The sequence below is a fragment of the Hypomesus transpacificus genome, chromosome 11, assembly GCF_021917145.1.
Source record: "Hypomesus transpacificus isolate Combined female chromosome 11, fHypTra1, whole genome shotgun sequence".
Taxonomy (NCBI): Eukaryota; Metazoa; Chordata; class Actinopteri; order Osmeriformes; family Osmeridae; genus Hypomesus; species Hypomesus transpacificus.
This window is the reverse complement of record NC_061070.1, coordinates 4,472,152-4,495,623: the sequence shown is the minus strand read 5'-3', so window position 1 is coordinate 4,495,623 and position 23,472 is coordinate 4,472,152. Positions and strand designations below refer to the sequence as shown.

The window sequence follows — 23,472 nt, the reverse complement described above, 5'->3', positions numbered from 1 at the left end:
TGATCAATGAGATATTCGAGCGTGCGCAGAAATGTCTTATTTGGTCGCGTAATATGTCAAGTAATCGTAAAAGGTGTGGTGTGAAATACTTTATTGTGAGAGTCACTGAGACATTTGGGAAGCAGGCGCGGGAAGTCTGTTGAAGTTAACCGAAAACCCTGCGATCTGATCTACACTTGCACTCAAACAGCCCTTAAAAATAATCGGTCTGTGGTTTTTTTATAAGCGCACATGTTTTGGTGACGAAGACGGCACAGTAGTCACGTGTGTAGTCCGCATCCAATGATCTTCGCCAAGGGTCTACTGCCGCAATCATTATACCAAAATGAAACATCGTGTCACTTTGCCAAGACAAAATGGGTTTCTATCTCCATTAAATACGAGTTTTTAATGCATATTTGGTAGTTTGTGTCACGGTTGCACGGGTTAGACTACAAGGGGACAGCGTCCGTTCTCACTATGCTTCCGCTGCCCGCCGGTTGCTCTGATGACGAAGGAGACATATTTGACAGCATTCAAAGAGGAAATATTGAACAATGTGCACATTTCATTCAACTTGATCGATCTGTCCTCAAACATAAAGGTATGTCCATCCTGGGGAATGTTGGTAAGGTTTGAAAAGACGTGCACATGCGATATTAAATGCTATCTTGTCTTGGTCATCTATTGTATGATTTCTCAATGTAGTATATAATACTAGTGTGTAATACAGCAGTTGTATATTAGTTTACACTACCAAAAACATTGTACATAGATTGGTCTGCTATTAAGTTCAGAATTAAAAGCATTGAAAACATACAGGCTGCAGACGACGGGTATCAAGACGAGTCAGACTAACAGCTGATATTTCCTGTGCTGTATTCTATAATGTGTACCTGGCTACTGCTGTTGGATGTCCACTATATCCTCTTGTTGTCACTTTGGTGATTAGATACGTAGGGTGTGGGTTACAAGTAGCTGATTCATACAAATACACGTACACTCTCTCTCTCTCTCTCTCTCTCTCTCTCTCTCTCTCTCTCTCTCTCTCTCTCACCCTCTCTCTCACCCTCTCTCTAACCCACTCACACAACATTCTCTCTCTGTCTCTTTCTCTTACACCCCCTTCTCTCACACTCACAAATACACTGCAGCAGTCTTTGGATGTGATTTTGTCATGTTGCCAGGTTTGGAGCTACAATATATATAACCCCCTGCTGGTGTTATCGTCAGTGATCTGAGATGGTGTGAGTGTCTACCCTGGGCTCTGACTCACTCAGCTCCTGTGACACAGACACACAGGAAGACATTAAGTCACATTTAACCTCACTGAGACAAAGGACAGTTGCTCCAGAAGGGAAACAGTAATTAAGTTACATTCCCATCATTGTACGTGTGTGTTTGTGCAGGCTGGGGTGGGTTCACGCCTCTCCATGTTGCTGCTCTCCATGGAAACCGTGCTATGGTGGACCTGGTGCTTAGCAACGGCGCTGACCCCAACTTGACATGCGATGCTGGCCAGACAGCCTTCCATTTCGCCTGCAGGTAAGTAGAACAACAACTCCCACAAAGCACTTGTCCCACCTATACCAAAGTGACATCATCTCATGTCCAATCAAACTGGCATGGGAACATTTTCAGACAGACATTTTACCAACTGATCCAATCAGTCCCTATTGGCCAAATGGTAGTTGATGGTTGGGTTCCTATTAAGAAGGTTGTTGGCCCTCCTGAGTGTCTTGCATACTAAACTAATACTGGTCCAATCCCAGACAGGGCAATGTGTATGTAATGCACCAGATGATGCAGCATGGAGCTGACCTTCGCATTGTCGACCTGCAAGGCAAGACAGCCCTGCACCATGCAGTCAGTGGGGGTAGCATGTGAGTAGGCTGCACACATACACAAACACACACTCTGCACACATGCTCATGTGCACACACACACACACACACACACACTCTGGCTGTCTCTCTCTTCTCTCTCTCTATGTTTCTCTCCTTCTGTCTGCTTCTCCTTCCCTCTCTTCCTCTGTCCCTCTCTTTTCCCCCTCCCATCCCTGTCTCTGTCCTGTTTTCTGTATCTCTCCCTGTCATCTCTCTCTCCCCTTTCTTTCTCTTACTCTCTCCGCTCTCTCTCTGTCTTTCTTTGTGTGTCTCAGTGTGTCCGTGCACTACCTGTGGGAGACAGGCATGTTCAGGTTCTCAGATGGGGATATGTACCAGGTCACACCTCTACATCTGGCTGCTTCCACAGGCAACACTGAAGTGGTCCGCTACCTGCTCCGAGAGCAGGTGGGTTTTACTCAGACACACAAACACACTTAAATACACACTCACTCAGACACACACACACACACTTAGATACACATTCACTCACACGGTCCCAGTCCCGATGTTTTACTGAATGTAATCCTTAAAGGTCACATGATATGCTGTTTTTGGATGCTTTTATTAAGGCCTTAGTGGTCCCCTAATACTGTATCGGAAGTCTCTTTCCCGAAATTCAGCCTTGGTGAATAATTACAGCCACTATGAGCAGTCCCACAATGAGCTTTCCTCAAGACACGATGTTTCTGTGTCTGTTGCTGTAAATACTAATGAGGAGGAGAGAGGCGGCACCATACGCTAATGTTTACAATGGATGTATCGCAATGGCTCGTAGACCCGTTGCTGTAAGATGCCTCAAATTTTCAAAATTCTCATCTGATCACCCTTTTCAGAGGTGCACACTCAGTCATTTCAATGAGGGGAAAGGCGGAGATATTAAAAACTAAGGCTGTCAAGTGATTAAAATCTTTATTCGCGATTAATCGCATTATTTCATATGATTAATCGTGATTAATCGCATTTAATCGCATATGTATTCAATCTATTTAATCTGTTAAAACTGTACCCCAATAAATGATTTTCTTTTTAAAATAACATTAAAGGTTGTACTTCAAAACTTCTAATAGGCCTAACTGGATGATAATGTCCATATAACAAGTTCAGAAGGAAAACAACTTAAATTGTGAGGGAGTTTTATTCAATCACAGATATTCTGGAATATAAAATACACTTAAGACATATGTCTGACAACATATGTTGTCTCATAGCCTACTACGGTATCCTGCTCTATAATATTTAAATCTCACTCAAACATACTTTAGATACTTAAGCAGCATCACAGATTGACCTTAATATTGAACAATACCGTTTCTATTTTGTTGAACCCAGTCAGCTGCGTGCTTCTTTTGAGAGTGTTGTCTGCCACATATTAGCCCACCGGAGCGGATGCTGCTGCTGCTACCTCTAACGCTGCTAACGCTGCTCGCTGTGTGCTTTGCTTGCATGTGATAGTTTAGGCTGGAAGTATTCCGGTGATAACTAAACTCAGCCTGACAATCAGTACACAGCTGTAGATTTGTCAACAAAGCCGTCTCGCAACTTTTTGAAATGTAACTTCCCATCTAAAAGCCCTCTCTCCATCATTCAGCTACAGTCGGCAGTCGAAGTCATGTGACGACAGGTGATTCCCAGGGTCAAAAAGAAACCTGCGTTAACGCGTTAACTTTGACAACCCTAATAAAAACACTTGCACGGTCATAGCTCAGTTTCTCATGGGCGGGCCAGATTATCTGGGCGGGCAAAGTAGAGAGAGGGGAGGTAACCTTCCTCCTTGTGACGTCACAAGGAGGAGTTTTTCAAATCGTGCGTTTGAGCTTTCATTTTCTCAAAGGCGGAGAAGAATACGTAGGGCTTGGTTTACACCTAGCCACTGGGGGACCAAAGGCAGGCTGGGGGAACTCATATTAATGTTAAATAACCTCCTAAAGGGAAGTTTTCAGGGCATGTGACCCTTTAAGTACACTACATTTGACTCTGTGAATTTTCTTTGCTTCCTTGTTTTCTCTGCATATTTTTCCTAAATGGCAGCCTTCATTTTCAGACCAAACATTTACATAATAAAGATTAGAAGAGTAAGGCCAATTTGAGAACCACTGTTTCAATAATCCTGCACAGTTGGCTATCGATAGGAGGCACACATTTCTAGAGCACACTCAACCTGTGCAGACAGATCCACAAAAGCGTGCCTGTGTACGGCTTGTGTGTTGTGCTCTTTGTGGAGATGTGTGTGTAATAAAGGCCTGTGTATAGGGCTCTTCCTATCTGCTGTTCCAGAGGTGTTCCGTGGATGCAGTGGACCAGCAGGGGGCGACAGCGCTGCACGTGGCAGCAGAGCGGGGCGCGGTGGAGGTGTGCTGGACCTTGCTGCAGAGGGCCGGATACAGGCTGCTGCACATCAAGAACTACAACGGCCTCACTCCCCTTGACCTTAGCAGGCAGGGGAAGACCTTCAGGTGATCTGCAGGCACAGGTGTCATGGTGTCGCTTGTTGCACTTAACTCAACATGCACACTCTGGGGATCTAGCCGGGGTCGTCTGACTGACACACCCAACAACCACTTCCACTTTTCATAAACAAGACTAAAGATCGATAAGCTAGCTTTTTTTTTAAAGCTAAGTTTAAGTGACGAATGAGTTTACGTCATCTCGCTCGCTTGACCACAAGTAGGAAACCAGAGAATCTTTGAGGCAAACATATACCCACAATCCTGCTTTTAATATCATATCTATTAAGACTTGGAATATCAAATGTCATGTGTGACTTATGCCCTACCTCTACATCTGCTCTATCCTGGCCTAGCTCGGTCTACCATGGTGTAGCCTGGCCTGGCCTGGCCAAGTCTTGTCTACTCTGTCCTGTTCTATCTTGGCTTAGACTATTCTATTCTCTTCTTGCTTAGCCTGGTCTGTTCTAGGCAACCTGGTCTAGCTTACTATATCCTGGTCAAGCCTGGTTTGGCTTGGTCTAGCCTAGTCTATCCAGGCCTAACCTGGTCTTTCCTGGCTTAGCCAATGAGACCCTCGTGTAGTCAGCCATTCAGCACACATACCTATTCTACATGTACATCTACATATGGCGTAAGACTTGAGACATGACTTGGGACAACATGTCTATCATGGTCAGGTTGTATAAAGTTATGGATATCTGTATAATGGTAGGGTTGTATACTGTTATACATACCTGTGTCATGGATGGGATGTAAGTAGTTATAAAATGAGTGAAACTGTGTTTTTCCCTTCCCCCAGACATCAGCAGCTCACCAAACTGCTGAGTCAGTACATACGTGAGCCCATGCACCAGAAACCTCAAGAGTCTCATAGTAAGTGTCTATCTCACATGTGTGTGTTTGTGTTAGTGTGTGTGTGCTAGTGTGTGTGTATTATGCCAAAGTCGGTGTGTAGGCTTGCATGCTAACATGTATATATTTCCGTGGTAATGTGTTTGTTTGCATGCTAACGTATGTATGTGAGTGGTAGCGTGTGTCTGTTAACGTGTGTGTTTTTGTGTGCTAAAGTATATCTGTTTGCATGCTAAGGTGTGTGCGTGTTTGTTTGCAGTACTATACTACTGGACTGTGCTGTTCCCATCGCTGAGCGGAGCCGCCATCCTACTGGTGGCCTCCATGTTGGGGGGCTACGGGGGCCTGGTCTGCAGCCTGCTCTTCCCCTGGCTTGCCCGCAGCATCTTCACACAGTTCCACCGCATGACCACCTACCAGAGGTGACCACATCCTGACCCCAACCACTGCCACAACCCTAACACTTACCTCAGCCCCAACCCCAACTCCAAAACCTTTGTTCTAATGTGTTAGGCTATGGTCTGCTGTGCTGTGGTTGTTGTGTTATGTTCAGATGTGTTCAGCTGTGTTCTGTTGTGTTCTAGGCTGCCCAACCCTGTGTATCTGGGGACCCTGATAGCCGGTCTGTTCCACTCACTGCTCTGCTTCTATGGCAAGATCATTCCCAATATCCTTCACAGCTCAGTGCGATCCCACACAGCTCATCAGAATCAGAAGGGATTTTATTCGCCATGAATGTTTGCACAAACAAGGAATTTACTTTGGCAGGGAGGTGCATACATTAAACATATAGGAATATTGAAACTTAAATATGTGGACTAACTATACAAAAGGAGCAAAGTCTAGCTAATACTAAGGGGGGTCTAGCTAATACTAAGGGTAATACAAATAAAATATAAGTAGCCCACATTTACAATCTAACCTAAAAATATAGATAGTGCAAACGATACCATAGTGCAAATTGCAATGTGTATGGTGTCATTGTGCAGATTGTGATTTAAAGTCAGTGTGAGTCCTTGGCCTTGTTAAAGAGGCCAACAGCGGATGGGATGGGGTATACATTCATATACTCATAGCTCATACAAACACACACCACACTTTCACACCAAACACGGCCCAAACACGCACACACAGCTCATGCACACATACATACTGTACATATATAGCTCATACAAACACACACACACACACACAGCTCATACATGAAAAAACATAGACATGCACAAAAACGTGTTCAATATCATACCAGAGTGGTATAGAGTGTCATTACCCTAGCGACAAACTAGACGATTAGTGAATGTCTCCTCAGGCCTATATTTTACCCTCAGAGGATTGAAATCTGTGTTGAGCAAAGCAGCCCCCAGATTGAGATTTTGTGTAATAAGGACACATAGGAGTTAGTCTCATTCAGAAGTCAGATATGAGCCTTAACCACTTCACGTGTCTGGCCAGCAAGCGGTCTGATGCATGTGTCCGTTGTCCACTTCTCCCTGGTTCTGGTTCTGTTCTGGAAGGTTCTGATCCAGGACCCGGGAACACTCGGCCCGGGGGACGCAGACCCTCGATTCTCTGGCATCGCAGACCTGGTTGAGAACAACGAGAACCCTCAGAGATTCTGTATCTACTGTGAGGTGAGCAGAACTCTTTGTCCTCTGGACCTGTGTGCGAGTCACAAGCACACGAGTGCACAGCTCAGAACTGAAAACTGGGCCCTCAGAATGTCATAACATGTGCCTCAACACACCTGGGATTATGTTTTTCTGTGTCCTTTGCTCTCTCTCTGTCTCAATGTCTTTCATCCCCCTACATTCCTCCTGTCCCCAGTTGTTCCAGCCAGACCACACCAAACACTGCAAGCTGTGTGACGTGTGTGTGAGAGACTACGACCATCACTGCCTCTTCCTCAACTGCTGCGTCGGCCAAGGCAACCATCGCCTTTTCCTTGTCTTTATCCTCTCCATGGTGACCGCACACCTCTTCTTTGTTGCCGTGGCTACACGTTACCTGTATGTGGCTTTCGTGGTCGGTGGGTGGAGCCTGTCATCAGGGCTTTCTGTGCTGGGGACAGAATTCTGGGTGGTGGTTATGGCGACCCTGAATGCTTTCACGCTACTTTGGGAGGCGTGGCTGCTGACAGAACAGTTTGACGCCATTGCCATGGGAACCACCACCTATTTCAGACAGTGCGAGACCTCTATGCGACAACGGTCACTAGGACAGCGTTTGATGGCTGTGCTGATATTCCTATTGGAGGGAAGGCAGCGTGTAGGGCGGGGCCTTACAGAGCAGGACAGTCCCTCTATAGACATCTAGACATTTGGGCATGGTCTTAACCTGAATTTGACCCCTGACCCTGCAGTATAAACGTGCGTCAGACCCAGAGCCATAATTATATTTATAATACATATACAATGTATATATACAATACATGTACAGTACAAACAACATATACAACACATACAATTGAACTACAATGACAACAGAAGTCATAATAATTATAATATACATACATAAATATTGTATGGCTCTGACTGAAGTATTTAGTAGATATGTTTTGTACTGTACTTTACTGGTACTGTACACCCTCAAAAATACTTTTGCCTCTCCACTCTTATAGTAGGTTCACATTATTGCATATTCTGCTTCAAATTGTTTGTGCTGCATATTGAGACAGTGTATATATAATATATAATCTGATATACGCATCCGTACTGATCTGAATGACCTGTATCCAAGTTACGGACCTGCAAAACCCATGGCCATTTTGAAAATGTACAAAGTCAAACACAATTGTACGCAATAATGTGAACCAGGCTTTAGTATATGATGGTCATGATGTTCTTGAAGCGACCACCAGATCAACACTTGAATGCATAGTTCTAACCTACTTTTAATTGTTTTCATGTAGAGTGTGAAGAAGTACTGTGTCCTCTGTTGTAGTTTGTTATTTTCAGACTGTCAACAACGCACTGAGCTGTATTATTTCACATTACAAAAAAAAAACGGGCCAGGGTGATGTTTACCTGCTTTCTAAACTGTGCAGTGTATTCTGCTGTTTGAGCTTTAGAGGTTTGCTACCTGAATGTCGGCACATTTCTCCTGCTTTTATACACCTGACACTATTCTTGTTTTAAATAAAAGTGTGTTATGGAATTACGATTGAATGTGTTCAAGTTATTTAGGAGCCCACAATAGACACGTGTGTAGTTATAGTACAGTAGTTACAGGACTGTAGGTTACAAGTCTGTAGTAAGTGCACAGTTACAGTAGGTTATGCCCCTTTAAGCATAATCTTGTTACTTAATATAAGACACATCGGATACCTAATATAAATATATATTTTTCCAGCCCCTCCCTTTTTGTCTCTCTTTTCCCTTCCTCTAAATCATGGTCTACTCTTCATCTACTCTCCCTAATGGACAAGGCCCACTCAGCCCACTTTGTTACACACACACACACACACACACAACTCAGCCTCCTCTATTTCACACTAATCTCAATCTCCTCGATTACACACACACACAGCCACAGATGTACACACAAACACATATCAGCCTCCTCTATTACACACACCTACACACACACCTCAACCTCTGCCATCACACATACACACCTCAAACTTCTTTATTACACACACACACATTTCCTCCCTGCCTCCCTGTCCCAGTGGACCTCCAGTCCAGCAGGTCTGGATGGGGGTTCCAGAGTGGAGGGCCGTCAGAACAGAGCTGCATGAGTCTGGGCGTCTCTCTCTGTCAGCAGGGGGGTGAATTACTGTCCCTACCGAAGCCTGCTCTGCATTCAGAGTGGCTGCCCTGCTCTCTCTCTCTCTCTCTCTCTCTCTCTCTCTCTCTCTCTCTCTCTCTCTCTCTCTCTCGCCGCTGCCCTGAGAGAAGGCGGCATGTTCAGGTGGAACAGGCCCCATGCTGGGTCTCTCTTTCTCTCTGTCCATGTCTCCTTCCCCCTAATTCTCTCCCCATCTCTTTCTCTCTGTCTAGCCCCATTCTGTGGTCTCTTGATTTCTCTCCATCTCTCTTTCTCTTTCCCTCTCTTATCTCTCTATTCCTCTCTGTCCATCTCTCTCTCTTTTCACTCTCAGTACTCTCTCTAGTCTCCCCATCCCTCTCTCATTTTGTCCCCCTGAATCACTGTTATGGTTTCTGAAGGGGCAGCTGCTTCTTGTCCATTAGCCAATGAAATCATCGGACTGGCTAATCATCTCCTTCAGTTCCCTAGGGTGTGCTGATGTGGTCAGGGTTCTAAATTCTGATCAATGTTCGTTCCCATCCTCTGCACATGATACTCTTTCGTGTTTTACCGACCACATTATTGGGTTCGGGGTTGTTTCCCTAATGAAACTGCAGAGGTAAGGCTGAAGACGTTCAGCAAGAAAAACTGAATGTCCTTGTTTGCAGAACATGAAACAGCTTTTCTTGGAGCAATTCATTAGATAATTCAATCATCATAAATGAGAAAACATCTGCGTAGTCTCACAGACCAATAATACCGTTGAATGCCGTTAAGACTGTTGTACACATTGCTTATTCAAAGCAGGGAGTCTATAATCACCTCTAAAGAGGAAACCTTTAATGTGCTTACTGACAGGTCAGCGTATTTCACTTCTCCCTCATGTAAATACACTTCCTGACTTATTCTACAGGCACAGGAAAAGAGCAGTTAGGCAAATGGCGGGACAAAGAGATGAGAGAACGAGCTAGAATAAGGAGGAAAAGACAACACCAATACTTATTTTTCAGTTTGTTTGCCCTACTCTATGCTTTCACCACTTATAGGTGTGTGTGTGTGTGTGTTTGTGTGTGAATGTGTGTGACTGTGTGTGTGTGTTTTGTGTGTGAGTGAGTGAATGTGTGTGAGTGTGCAGCACAGAGGGCTCTTCATCAGTCCAAGGCTGAGAGCTGGGCGTCCATGGGAGATGGCGTGGTGAGTACAATGACCCAAGACATTCTCCATCCTGCATCACTGCTGTCACTGTGCTGTGCTCCTCATGGTCCCAGGCTGTCGCTGGCTGCTCTCCCCGGTCTGTGTGACTGGCTGCCATCATTTGATTGTCTCCCCGTAATGATCAATTATCCGCTGTAATCCATAGGACTGAGTTTGCTGTGTTACTACTATGATAAGCAGTGTGCTTGCCATTGCAAGTCTCTCACGGAAAACAAGTCCTTTCTATCTCTGTCTGTCCCTCTCTCATCCTTTCTGTCTGTATCTCTTGCTCGCTCTCTTTCTCTCTCTGTCTTTCTCCTCCTCTCTCTTTTCTTGTTGTTCCGAGAGGAACCCGGTCCAGTAGACAGATGGGTTCAGAGTGGAGATGAAGCCCGCCAGGTGTAGAGCTCCACGGCCGACTGAGACACAGAGGAGACTGGCAGGTAGGAACCACACTGTTGCTCCACAACACCTAAAGGACAACCTATACCTTCAGGACTTGGCTGGATCTTGTATTCAATCACTGTCTCATCTATCTGTCTGTCCGTCCGTCCGTCTGTCTGTTACAACACACAACAACTAGAGACACAGTTATCACATCACATTCTCAAAACTGAAAGTGCAATTATGACAACTGTATCATGGGATCTCACAACTCTGTTGCAGACTACTTCTACAAAAAAAAAAAATGTTACTCACCCGACACATTTGATTCATGCTTCAAAACATAGTTATTGTGTCAGTAAATTGGCCAATGCCACCATACTGTTGCTTTCTTTTTGTCATTTTGCAAGCGCTACTGGTCAAAGTGATTCACTGTTTTTTCAACATGTCAGTAAACCCTGGAAACCCTCTTATATACTGCACACATTGAAAAACAATTTCAGTGATTACTGAAAACTGGAGAATAACAAGAATGACAGTTTTGTCTATATCAATGCAATTGTGTACCCCATTGAGCTTTTTAGATACTAATTTCAACAGTAGGTAAAAGTTTACTGGAGAGAGTTACGGTAAAACTGTCCAGTACTTTAGTATGAAGAAAAAATATGATATAAATATTTGTAAGTATACAGTAACTGTATTTTTGTAACAAGAGGTGACTTGTTGTGTCCTCTGCTGAGCAGGTTAGCTATGTTTGGTTCAGATCAGAGGTCATGGTAAGGGTAGTGTTGCTGTGTCCTGGACCGAGCTTTAATCCCAGACTGCAAGAACCAGAGTCTAACCCTACCATTCAGAACGGTAGACCTTATTGTCTGTGTGTGGGAGAAAGGGAAGGTGGACTGGAGGAGAAGAGGGATGGTGGGGAAGAAGGGAAGAAGGAGGGAAGGAGGATGGAGGGAGAGAGGAGGGAAAGAGGGATGGCGGGGTGGTGGGTAAGATGGAGAGAGAGATAAAGGGAGTTGTGGAGAGGGGGGCAACACAACAGCGGAGGAAAAGCAGCCAGATGTATTCATAGAGACTTACAAAAAGAGACACCGGAACAGTACTAGGAAGGAAAAGAGGAAGACTGGGCATGGATTGTGTAACAGCACACTGGACCAGTGGGAGAGAGAGAGAGAGAGAGAGAGAGAGAGAGAGAGAGAGAGAGAGACAAAGGGTAGGAGGGTGTGTCAGCGACAGAGAAAAAGCAGAACATAGAAAGTATGGGAGTGCAACATAAGGAGGGCGGAAGAAAAAGAGAGCAAAAGTGGAAGAGAGGTAGAGAAAGAGCCACCAGAGACAGAGTAAAAGAGATAAAAAGAAAGAGTCAAGGGAGAGAGAGAGAGTGAGAGAGAGAGAGAGAGAGAGAGAGAGAGAGAGAGAGAGAGAGAGAGAGAGAGAGAGAGAGAGAGAGAGAGAAGGATGCTGGAGGATGAGGAGAAAGAGGGCGAGGCAGCAGATACAAGCAGCGTGTGCGAGTGTGTGTCCAGCGTGTGCGAGTGTGCGAGAGCAGAACAGAGGAGAGTAGCAGTGTGTGTGGAGAGTGGGGGGAGAGCGGAGGGATGCAGACATGTCTGTGAGAGAGGAAGCAAAGGAACGCCAACCATGCTGAGTCCCAAGATAAAACAGACACGCAGGGGTAAGAACTGCCTTTCCTCTCCCCCCTCTCCTCTCCCCCCCTCTCCTTGCCTCTCTTCTGCTCTCCTCTTCTCCCACTCAATCCTCTTCTCTCATCCCCCCCCCCCCCCCCTATCCTATCTATCCTCTCGCCCTCTCCTCTCCTCATTCTGCGGTGCATTGGCACCATTCTCTGGGTCTGTGTGGAGTATCAGAGTATGAGATGGGGATAGTGTTACACCAGGATAGCAGCAGCTGGTACCGCTGCGATGGGCTGACAGCTGTTTCCTCCCCAGACAGGACTGGGCTGGACAGCCTGCGTCCAGTCAGCTGTCTCTGTGCTGTCCACTCCCAGACGGACGGCTCTCAGTGAGAGCCTTGGGATGTTGCCCTCTGTAGGAACGTGCACTGCAATGTATTGTCTCATCTCTGGAGTATCTTCGGGGGGGGTGCTCTCTACGACAGGGAGACATACTAGATGGGGACAATGTTCCTTTTTTTGTCCAGCATGTGGTTATTGTCCACAACCGCTGAGTTCGTAAATGTTGTCCGACTGGCCGTGCGACAGTCTCAAGAATTTAAGGGTCTACGTTGATTACTGGTGCTGATCTGTGGGCATCTGTGAAGCCATGCATCACTTGTAAAAATGGCATTTCAAAATAAAATGGGACTCTATTATTATTATGATTGAATACATTTAAAAACATATCCCAGAGGGGGTTGTAAAAGTCCCTACTGGAAGTTTAATCTTGCAGTTTGGGCTGCATCCTAATAACTATGCATGACGTACTGCCCTTACTACTGCTGTCTACAACAGCTGTGTGTCAAACATAGTTCCTCTCACCCAGAGCAAAATCATCGGACAACTGCTGCAGTGTGTGTGTGTGTTTGTGTGAATGTGTGTGTGTGTCTGGGTGTGTTTAGTCATGCTTCTCACATGACTCTTTGGGGACAGTTATGGAGGGTGTAAATCATAGGACAAGCACTGACATGGGCATTGAGATGACTGTGCATAAACACACTTTCCAGTGATGTTTCGGATTCTGTTGCTCAAATGGTCTGGTCTGAGAGGAACTTGGCGATGGGTCTGGGTCTGTGTTGGGTTTCTGTTAGGTCGGGTCTGGGTAAAATATGAAGATGAGCTGGTTGAAATATTAATGGGTTTCCTTAATCTTTTCCTGCCCTCATCAAACATGTATGAGCCCTTTATTCCAGGCTCTGCCATTAGAGAACTGGTTATGTTCTGACAACTTAATCACACTATGAAACTGAAAGTGAAACCGAACTGCAAAATACATTCATGTGGTTTAGGCCTGTACGGCAAACCCTTGGTAGTGCTGATAATGAAGATAAAGAAGATTGTAATGAAGGGGATGGTTGATGATGATGTTGATTATAGGTGATGATGAAGATCCTTCCATGTGGTTGTGACTCAGCAAATGAATCCCACCGAGAGGGGCTTGGAAAGAAAGAAAATAGAAAGAGAATGAGGCAAAGAAATGGAGAGGGCAGAGAAAGGGTGGACAGAAAAAGAAAGAGAATGTTGAGAGAGAAGGAGAGTCGGAGCCTTTCCTCTCACAGAAACACTCTCCTGATGCTGGCCTCAGCTGAAAGAAGGATGCAATTAAGAGAGAGAAAGAAGCGATTGATTTACCCCCTCTCTCTCTCTCTCTCTCTCTCTCTCTCTCTCTCTCTCTCTTTCTCTCACTCACTCTCTCAGCCAGATGGGATAGTCCTTCTGTCCCTGACACACACATACATACTCTGATATATAATCCATGCTTTTTAATCAGAGCCCACTTTGTTCTGTCAGTGTATAACTTGATCCCAGCCATACTGTATATATATGTGTGTGTAACGTGATCACAACCAAACATAATTCTGAATATGAAAATTATGACATTGTGTGTATGTGTGTGCCTGTCTGCCTGCCGACTGGCCTACCAACCTACCTTCCTGCCCACCTGCCTGCTTGTCTGTCTGTGTGTCTGTCTGTCTGTCTTCATGCCTGCGTACCTGCCCATCTGTCTGTCTCTGCAGCACGCTCCAAGAGCATGGTGATGGGGGAACTGTCCCGGATCTCCAGGCCCTGTTCCCCTCCAGATCAACAGAGGGCACTGAAGGCCGGTTGGCTGAAAAGGCAGCGCTCCATCATGAAGAACTGGCAGCTGCGCTGGTTCGTCCTGAGCAGCCAGGCACTTTTCTTCTACAAGGACCAGGAAGAGGCCAAGGCTCAGGTACCATGGAGACCTGGAACATGAGTATCTCTGGACATCATTCTGTGTCCCTTTCGCTGGTGCTCTTTCATCTTCACTTCTTTCTTTCTCTCCTCCTCTCCTCCCTCACTCCTCTCCTTCACTTCAGTCCTACTCCTCCATCCTAGCTCCAGTCGTTCTTTCCTTTCTTCCAGACAGGCTTTGTGACTGAGCTAACAGAGTCAGGCTGTTAAACAACTGACCCCCGACCCCTACTGTGCAAGGGGGGGGGGGGGGGGGGGGGGGAGAGATGAGGCAGAGGGAGGGATAGAATGATGATGGGATAAATGGATGTTTTCCTGAGTCATCTTTAAGACTGCTCACCCATCTTATTGTCCTCTGTTGGAGCGCTGCCCAGGAGAGGAAAGGAGAGGAGGGGAGAGGGGAGGGGAGACTGATGGAAGGAAGGAAGGAAGGAAGGAAGGAAGGAAGGAAGGACGGACGGACGGAAGGAAGGAAGGAAGGAAGGAAGGAAGGAAGGAAGGAAGGAAGGAAGGAAGGAAGGAAGGAAGGAAGGAAGGAAGGAAGGAAGGAAGGAAGGAAGGAAGGAAGGAAAAGCAGAAGAGATGACGGGAGATTAGGGGAGGGTTAGAGTCAGATGTCACACACCAGTCACTTCCACTTGTTCTGCTAGCTAATCAATTCTAGCATTTGTCATCGATTTATTTGCCCTTTAAAAATACTGTTCACCACTCTTTCTATTTTTCTCTCTTCAAGGGCTGTATCCCTCTCCAAGGTAGTCAGGTTAACGAACTTCCAGCCAATCAGGATGAACCTGGTCGCCACCTGTTTGAGATTATTCCAGGTGAGTTGACTGATGGCTGACATATCTCATTCACCCTTTGGTACAGCAGACATTCAAGTCTATTTCTTTGAAGTAGAAAAATAGTCATCCTAGACTATATGAGGTTGTGTGGAACAAGGCAAGACGGTGACAGAGAGTGTGTGTATGTGTGTGTCGTGTGTGTGTGTGTGAGAGAGGGTGTGTTTTTGTGAGAGAGAGTGTGTGTGTGTGTATGTGAGTGTATGTGTGTATGACTGCATGTATGTGTGTACGTGTGTGTATGTGTGTGTGTGTGTGTGTGTGGAAGGGGGTACAGGGAACCAAATGACAGGACTTCTGACAGAGAACCTGCTGTCACTTTGAGACGTGGGAGGACCTGTTTGTGTGTGGTGGTTTAGTAGTTGGAGTTTGACTAGTCAGACTGGGATAGGACTATTGTCTTTTTATTAGCTATCTGGCCTTGCACCACATCTCGCATTCCCCTACACACACACACACACACACACACACATGCACACCTTGGTGCAGCCTGGCACCCTGTAGGGCCGCTGGCAGGAGGGTAACTGACATGTCACAGCTGTAGGTTCCTCCTGACTGTACCAGCTGGGTAGTCGGCGGGTGCTCCTTCACCCTCTCACTCTCTCTCATTCTCTCACTCTCTCGCACACTCTTATTCTCTAACTCTCATCCTCTCACCCTGTCAGCCCTTCACCCTCCCCTTCTGTCGCCCCCTCTCCCTGTCTCACTATTTTGCCTTTTTACCGCCTCACTCTCTCACCCTCTCACCCATCACCCCCACTCCTTCACCCCCACTCCTTCACTCTCGCACCCTTTCACCGTTCACTCTCACCCCCTCACTCTCTCACCCCTACAACCCCCTCTCACTCTCACCATCTCACTCTTTCACCCCTCTCTTTTGGATCCAACCATGGGCCAAATCTGCTGCAAGCCACACACCCACCCTGACATCTTTTTGGGTAAGCAGAGCATGTTGACCTGCAGCCGGCAGAAAGCTTGGAAGGTTCGGAGTTCGTTTTCGTAAAGGTGTGGATATTCTGATCATATTGTGTTTGCATGTGTGCGTGTGGAGTCTGTGTGTGCAAGCACCGTGCCCTGCATATGGGCTCGCATTTCTGTGTGTTGGAGTGTATGTCCCATTTCTGCGGACGTACAGCAGTATGGAGGTATTATGTGTGTGTGAAGTGTCTTGAACTGTCTTTGTTTGAGTGTCAGAAGAGACCAGGGGTCATGGCAGGGGTCATGTCAGGCATTACTTTTCCCGGGTAACAAGATAAGCCAGTAGTGTGAATGGATGCACTCTTCTCCTACAATGAGACGAATGCCAACAATAAACTGCTTCCATAGATAAAACACATAAACAGCTCCCATAGATACGACCTTGTGCCCCACAGACAATCTCTGGAAAACACATTCAGCTGTGTTAGGTAAATGAGCATGCAGCAAGGGAGACGTTTTTCTCTGTCTGGCTATCTCTCCCTCCCTCTGCCACTCTCTCCCTTTGTCCTCTCGGTCGCCTCTCTCCCTCTGTTTCTCTGTCTCTGTCTCTCTCCCTCCTTCTGTCTCTGTTTCCCTCTGTACCTCTTTCACCGTATCTATCTGTCCATTTGTTTGGATACCTGTCTTTCTTTCTGTTCCTGACTTAGCTTTGGGGAATCGCACGGCCATAATTCTGAGAGAGAAAGTGTTGGCTGGTTAAATGATATGTGGAAGACACATTTTGTTTCTCTCTCTTTCTCTTTCTCTCTCTCTCTCTCTCTTCTCTCTTCTCTCTCTCTCTCTCTCTCTCTCTCTCTCTCTCTCTCTCTCTCTCTCTCTCTCTCTCTCTCTCTCTCTCTCTCTCCTCTCTCTCTCTCTCTCTCTCTCTTCTCTCTCTCTCTCTCTCTCTCTCTCTCCCTCTCTCTCTCTCTCTCTCTCTCTCTCTCTCCCTCTCCTCTCTCTGTCTCTCTCTCTCTCTCTCTCTCTCTCCTCTCTCTCTCTCTCTCTCTCTCATTCACACTCAGTCATTCACTCACTCTCACACACACACCTGAGAGGGAAAGTGTTGTCTCATGACCTGCATGCCTGTGCACATTCAGCATACGGCTCTATAAATGACGATGAATGTCAATATCGTCAACACCTGCCTGGTCGCTAGGCAATAAGGGGAGAAACAGAAGAAGTGCATGCTGGGATATGGAACACTTTCATGAGCTATGTATTCCTGTAAAAACTTTAATGAACACAAATGGTGACAGTATTATAAATGTTTTACCAACAGGGTGTTCTTCTTTGTGTGTGTCTGAAAGTGTGTACTGTGTGTGTGTTCTGTGTGTGTGTGAGTGTATCCTGTGAGTGTTTGTGTTGTGTTGTCTTCTCTGTGTGTGCAAGTGTGTACTGTGTGTGGGTGTGGGTGTGTGTGTGTGTGAGTGTAAGAGTGTGTTCTGTGTGTGTAAAAGTGTGTACTATGTATTTGTCTGAGAGTATGTCATGTGGGTTGGAGGGTGGGGGGTATGGTGTCACCTTGGCTATCAATTTCCAGAACTCAGAGGGCGGGGGGGGGGGGGGGGAGAGAGAGGGAGAGAAAGACAGCAAGACAAAGTGAAACAGTGAGAGAGACAGAGAGAAAGTAGAAAGAGAGAGAAAATACAGAAAGAACAGAGAGAGAGAGAGAGAGAGAGAGAGAGAGAGAGAGAGAGAGAGAGAGAGAGAGAGAGAGAGAGAGAGAGAGAGAGAGAGAGAGAGAGAGAGAGGGACAGAGACAGAGCGACACGGAGAGAAGGTGTGAGAGAGAAACACATGGTTACACCAGATGCAGAATCTGGTCTCTGCCTCTCTAGGTCATCTCTCTCCCCACATGACAGAGTTTGTGTCTCTGCAACAGACACGCGCAAGTTCACACATGTGCACGTGCACCGTGCACCGTGCACACACAGGGTGGTTGTCTGTGCTCAGGGAAGGACTTCTGGAGCTCAGTAAGAGCCTGTCATGGCTCTGAGGAGAAGCACTCAAGGACAGACAGAAGTCATTTATGTTTGCAAGGATGTTTTAGTAACTCATAAAGATGAGCATGTGCTCTGAAAGACTTAGCTGTGTTTCCGTTGCATTAATCGATTTAGTCCTTCACTGTCACATATAATATGTATGCATGGGTGTGTGTGTGTGTGTGTGTTTAGGAGGTGCTGGAGAGAAGGATCGTTCAGGGCTGAGCCATGAGTCTTTTCTGTTGATGGCTAACTCCCACAGTGACATGGAGGACTGGGTCAGAGCTATACGCAGAGCCATATGGACCACTCTGGGGGGAGGTAGGACACACACATATACACACACACACACACTTACATACAAACACTCACACACATGTACACACAGGGTGAAACAATAAACGAGGCATGTTTAAGCACGGCAAGTGCATTTATTACAAACATAGGGGATACAAAAAGTGTCAAAACTAGAAGTGAAATTCTTCCTTGGTCACATGCTGTAGCCACACATACATTCACGCTCATTCATTTTCAAAAAACACATGCAAGTACAGTACATGAACACAAATGTCATTATTACTCTGCATGTTTGCGAATGCAATGTCTTGTATGTTTGGGTGTGGGTGTGCATGGGTGTGTATTCATGTGCGTGTGTGTTTGTGTGTGTCCTCCTAGGTGTGTTTGGCCAGCACCTGGAGGAGACCATGCTGTGCGAGGCCCAGTGTTCTCCCCAGCGCAGGGTCCCGGTCCTGGTGGAGCAGTGTGTGTGTTTCATCCTCCAACAGGGGCTTGGGGAGGAGGGACTATTCAGGGCCCCGGGACAGACCAATCTGGTGCGAGAACTGCAGGACGCTTTTGACAGGGGAGAGAAGCCTCAGTTCGACAGGTGAGAGGATCCACGACTCTCGCTCATCAGATCTGGAGTGGTCATCTGATACACTAAATACAAACACTTACATTACATTTTACATTTGAATCATCAAGAAAGGTAAGCATACGCCCTGTCCTCTCCTGCAGTTCCACAGATGTCCACACAGTGGCGTCGCTGCTCAAGTTGTACTTGAGGGAGCTGCCTGAGCCTGTGATCCCATTCACCAAATACACCCAGTTCCTTTCCTGCGCCCAGCTGCTCACCAAGGACTACGAGATGGTGTGTGTTTGTGTTTTAGTTCATGTGTGTGTGTGTTGGTTTGTGTGTGTGTGGTATATGTATATGTGTTTGTGCGTGTGTGTATTAGTTTGTGTGTGTATGTGTTTGAAAGACACCCAAAGTCTCTTTCATAGCTGAGCTGACGTCTCTCTGAAGGTATAGTGGATGTGCTCTTGTTCTGCAGGGGATCCAGGAGCTGGTGAAACAGGTCAAGGCTCTTCCTCAGGTCAACTACAACCTCCTCAAGTACATCTGCAAGTAAGAACCCCATCCAGGTTGTTCTGTTTTTCTCCAAATCAAAATGATCTCATTTACCTTCCCATCTCTAGATATCAACTCATTCATTATGCGTTTGTGAATGTGCGACTGTGTAGATTTGCTGAGGTTATTTACTAGTCGTTATTAAATATTTTATCTGTTTGGTGAGACGGCAAACAGGACACTTGTGCAGGCTTTCAGCTGAAATTGCAATCGGTGTTTGGAATTCATACATATTCAGCCATATGTTTTTGTATATTTCAATCTGGTTGCTGCAGAAATGCAAGACAATTGCCATCATTCTGTTTTAAATGTGTTTTGGAAATGTGCACATTTGAATTATGTGTTGTAAATATATTGTTTATTGCAAGTGGGGGAGTATGAATGAGAAGATCGATATAGGAGAATATGGCCATTGAATGCATTTTGTGTAAAATAAATGAAAAAATATAGTCACAGTTTGTTCCACATACACTTTTGCTTTGCTGACTGTGTGATTAGTGTTGACAATGTCATTTAGGTTTTCAATAATTTTGTGTTCAGTCATTTCTGGGTAGTTTCGAAGACTTCTAAAAACCAGGAAACAAAAATTTATAAAAACTATTGCAACCGCCCACCCCCCCCACCTCCCACCCCCACACACACGTACAAATCTTTCTCACAGGAAGTGACATTGGAGTGACTCAGTGTTGGATCTGCGTCTGTTTCTCTGTCCACGTCCATCTGTAGACACACTATAAATACACCCATCATGACATCACAGTACTGACAGCTGAAGCCATGGAGAGTGCTACACTCACACGCTGCCAGCATCATGGCTCAGATAAACAGGAGGGGAGTTAAGAAGCTCAGTATGAAATACAATCTTTGTTCCTATGTGTGTGTTTGCGTGCGCGCGTGTCTGTGCGTACGTGTGTCTGTGTGTGTGAGCATGTGTGAATTTGTTTGTGTGTGTAAGGTTTCTGGATGAGGTCCAGACCCACTCCAATGAGAACAAGATGAGTGTTCAGAACCTGGCCACCGTGTTCGGACCCAACATTCTTCGGCCCAGAGTGGAGGACCCTGTCACCATGATGGAGGGTAAACACCATTCAGTCAGCACCTCAACCAGACAACATGAGTTCAGACCCACTGGTCATTGGTTCAACTCCCCTATCAGCCTTCCAATGCTAATTCGAAAGAGAGAGATAGAAATTGCAACATTGCAGTAATAATAAAATAACAAACTTTACCGAAAGGTTTAGGTTTAAAATACATAAGGTTCAATGAACAACATGGTTAGTTAAGTGGTAGGGATAGTGTGTGATAGATGCTTCTGAGGAAAAGTCTAAGGCCTGTGTTATTATCCCTGCCACCTCCTCAGCTTTGCGCCACATATGGAGGCTCTCTCTAACTCTTTGTCCATGGCTCCCCCTACAGGCAGCTCCCAGATACAGCACCTGATGACCCTACTGATCAGCCAGCACTCTCAGCTGTATGAGAGGGAAGGGCCCGAGGACGAGACCAAGACCCCAACACCACCCCCGCAGGCCCCTGGTCAGCGTGCCATGGTGGGTTGGGTCTCCCACGAGGAAGTGAGAGCTCCCTGTCCCTCCTCTGAGTCCAGCTCCAGACCCCTAAAGGAGGCCCTCCAGCTGGCCCCCCCGGCCCCCAGCACCCCCTCCCTGGACGCTAAAGCCCCTGTGCCAGCCTCCTCGGGACAGGCAGAGGGGCCAGCAGAAGACCTCCAGGCAGAAGGGAGGGAGAAGACGAAAGCAGAAGGGAAGACAGTCAGAAGGGCGGATGGAAAGAGCGAGGGAAAGTGTGAAGGAGGAGCAGCCCTTAGCCCTAGTAAGCAGTCCAAACCTCTGCCCTCCTGGAGGTGCTCCTTGAAGGGGGGGGCAGGGGCCACATTGGGGGTGAGCAAAGGGAAGATGGGGGGGTCCGCCGGGGACATGTCGTCAGTTGCCACGGGCAACTGGCTGATGAATGGCCTGTCGTCACTACGCAGCCATAGACGGACTGCCTCCTCAGGAGAGAGACTGAAAGACTCCTCCCTCTGCCTCAAAGACTCCACCCTTTCCCTCAAAGAGGTCTCACACTCACTAAAAGACTCTCAACAACACTCGCTGGAAGACTCTCCCTGTTCTCTCGTAAAGCCCTCCCAGTCCCACAAAAGCTCTGCCCACTCTCACAGACTCTCCGCCTATGACAACGTCACAGCCACACCCTCCAGTCTAAGCATGCCTGTCGAGAGCTCCAACTCCTCCACCTGGACATCCTGTGAGATCTCATTGGCTGAATCGACAGGAAGTGACCGAGCCACTAGGGGTCCGGAGTCGGGGCAGGGTCAGAGTTGGCGGTCGGAGGCTGGGGACAGCAGCGAGGTTCTGGACCAGTCTGTGAGCAGCACGGGCTGCGGCCGATCTGACCCTGAGGATGACCTCAGCAGGGGTCAAGGGTCAGGGGTGAACGAGAGCCTGACAAACCTGGTGTCAGAGCTGAAACAGGAGCTGAAGAGACAGAGGATAGCCTATGAGACGCGTATTCGCAAGTAAGACTGCAGGGCTGGTCAGAGCAACAGCCAGCCTATAGTTGTAGGTCACATATAATGTGTGAGGTACAAATACTGTATACTAGATATTTACAGCTTGCTAGATACAGTTGTATGTACAGCACGTTCTACAGAGTGTTTGATACATACAGATGTATTAGATAGAGTATGCTATACTGCTATACAGTATGATAACTATGTACATTGCAATCTAACCTGTACCCGGTTCCATTGGCAGGTTGGAAGAGGGGTGTTCTGTGGCCCAGGATCAGATGAGCCGCTTGGAGGAGGACCTGGACCAAGAGAAGAAGAGGTTCTGTATGCTGGAGATCCGCCTGAAGAATTCGGAGAGGGCGCGCCAGGATGCGGAGAACCGCAACGTTCACCTGCAGAAGGAGATGGAGGAGTTCTTCACCACACTTGGGGACCTGACGACGGGAGCACCACGTACCACATAGACCTGGACATGACCCTGAACTGACCCTTGGCCCTGTCAATCAAGCTGATAAAAGACCAGCTGGACTAACGCTCCCTTGCCTATCATATGGCAGCCGAACACTTCCAACCTATCATATGGCAGCAGAACACCTCCTAGCCCAAAATAGGACAGCAGAACACCTCCCAGCCTATCATAGAGCAGCTGCACTCATCCCAGCCTATCATTGGGGAACTGTTCCCTAGCCTTGACTGCACTGGAGAGCTTTGTGCAGCTCCAAGTGAACAGCTCTGGATACCAAAGAGCTTGTTTCATGGAAAATCATCTGTGCTGCCTATCATATTACAATGTTGGTGTTGGTGGTCACAGGGTCAACCCTTGTCTAGCATGGCTGCGGCCTTCCTACATGTCAACCTCTAGCTTGTTTGACTTAGGAGACCATCTGGGGCACTGCTCCAGTCCCTTTACCCAAATGGAAATATTGTAGATGGAAACTGTAGTCATTATATTTCATTCAGACCGTCAGTTATATACTTATTTATCTGACAGATACTGTATGTGCATCAGGTTCAGTATTCCCATGGTTACTTGCACTGGCCCATGTATAATCCCTTGTTCACTCCTTCACTTGCTTTATAATAAATGTATAATAATAAATGATGTGAAGTGAAGACGAAACACAAACAACCCTCAAACAACGTAAAACAAATTCAACCCTTTATTGTCAGGAGTTGCAGGTTGACATTGTCCTTGTACACTTTATACAACTGGTCTGGAATCAGGCCATGTTCGGATCCAAAGGCTAAAACACACTACTGGCCTTCACCAGACGAACAGCACAAGACCTGGGGGGTGTTCCAGAAAGCAGGTTATGTGACATATCGGGGTAAGTTAACTCCCCAGTTGACACCCAGCATTGTAGCAACA

At 46.6% G+C, this 23,472-nt stretch overlaps 3 protein-coding genes across 6 annotated transcripts in view; 2 read left to right on the top strand and 1 right to left on the bottom strand.

The window, feature by feature from the left end:
* Nucleotides 1–967, bottom strand: part of wdfy4 (WDFY family member 4) — a 52,579-nt gene extending 51,612 nt beyond the window's left edge. The window contains exon 1 of the mRNA XM_047030201.1: nt 876–967. The gene's annotated coding sequence lies outside the window, so the exon portion shown is untranslated. The remainder of the gene's footprint in view (nt 1–875) is intronic.
* On the top strand, nt 287–8,320 carry si:ch211-223a10.1 (palmitoyltransferase akr1). Of its 2 annotated transcripts, none has more exons than XM_047030203.1 (10): nt 287–583; nt 1,389–1,524; nt 1,752–1,862; nt 2,141–2,273; nt 4,143–4,321; nt 5,115–5,188; nt 5,427–5,589; nt 5,752–5,834; nt 6,608–6,798; nt 6,992–8,320. In XM_047030203.1, the coding sequence occupies exons 1-10, from the start codon at nt 460–462 to the stop codon at nt 7,478–7,480; spliced, it is 1,683 nt and encodes a 560-aa protein (XP_046886159.1). In that variant the 5' UTR covers nt 287–459; the 3' UTR covers nt 7,481–8,320. The 2 variants fall into 2 exon arrangements, with proteins under 2 accessions (XP_046886159.1, XP_046886158.1); XM_047030202.1 differs by having other exon boundaries at nt 4,119–4,321.
* A 1,514-nt stretch (nt 8,321–9,834) lies between these two features.
* arhgap22 (Rho GTPase activating protein 22) lies at nt 9,835–23,453 on the top strand. 3 transcript variants are annotated; one of them, XM_047029005.1, is made up of 11 exons: nt 9,835–10,108; nt 10,457–10,551; nt 14,189–14,385; nt 15,121–15,208; nt 18,361–18,489; nt 18,844–19,054; nt 19,186–19,318; nt 19,503–19,576; nt 20,535–20,656; nt 20,996–22,109; nt 22,348–23,452. In XM_047029005.1, the coding sequence occupies exons 2-11, from the start codon at nt 10,494–10,496 to the stop codon at nt 22,565–22,567; spliced, it is 2,346 nt and encodes a 781-aa protein (XP_046884961.1). In that variant the 5' UTR covers nt 9,835–10,108; nt 10,457–10,493; the 3' UTR covers nt 22,568–23,452. The 3 variants fall into 3 exon arrangements, with proteins under 3 accessions (XP_046884961.1, XP_046884962.1, XP_046884960.1); XM_047029006.1 differs by lacking the exon at nt 9,835–10,108 and having other exon boundaries at nt 10,123–10,551; XM_047029004.1 differs by lacking the exons at nt 9,835–10,108; nt 10,457–10,551 and adding an exon at nt 11,915–12,170 and having other exon boundaries at nt 22,348–23,453.
* Nucleotides 23,454–23,472: the final 19 nt, after the last annotated feature.

What these genes read in the sequence shown, in the direction of transcription:
- si:ch211-223a10.1 (XM_047030202.1), top strand. Translation starts at nt 460, where the DNA reads ATGCTTCCGCTGCCCGCCGGTTGCTCTGATGACGAAGGAGACATATTT. An exon ending in GCAGTCAGTGGGGGTAGCAT is followed by an intron (nt 1,863 to 2,140) that starts GTGAGTAGGCTG and finishes TGTGTGTCTCAG; the next exon opens with TGTGTCCGTGCACTACCTGT. An exon ending in GCTACCTGCTCCGAGAGCAG is followed by an intron (nt 2,274 to 4,118) that starts GTGGGTTTTACT and finishes GCCTGTGTATAG; the next exon opens with GGCTCTTCCTATCTGCTGTT.
- arhgap22 (XM_047029004.1), top strand. Translation starts at nt 11,954, where the DNA reads ATGCTGGAGGATGAGGAGAAAGAGGGCGAGGCAGCAGATACAAGCAGC. An exon ending in GATAAAACAGACACGCAGGG is followed by an intron (nt 12,171 to 14,188) that starts GTAAGAACTGCC and finishes CTGTCTCTGCAG; the next exon opens with CACGCTCCAAGAGCATGGTG. An exon ending in ATGGACCACTCTGGGGGGAG is followed by an intron (nt 18,490 to 18,843) that starts GTAGGACACACA and finishes GTGTCCTCCTAG; the next exon opens with GTGTGTTTGGCCAGCACCTG.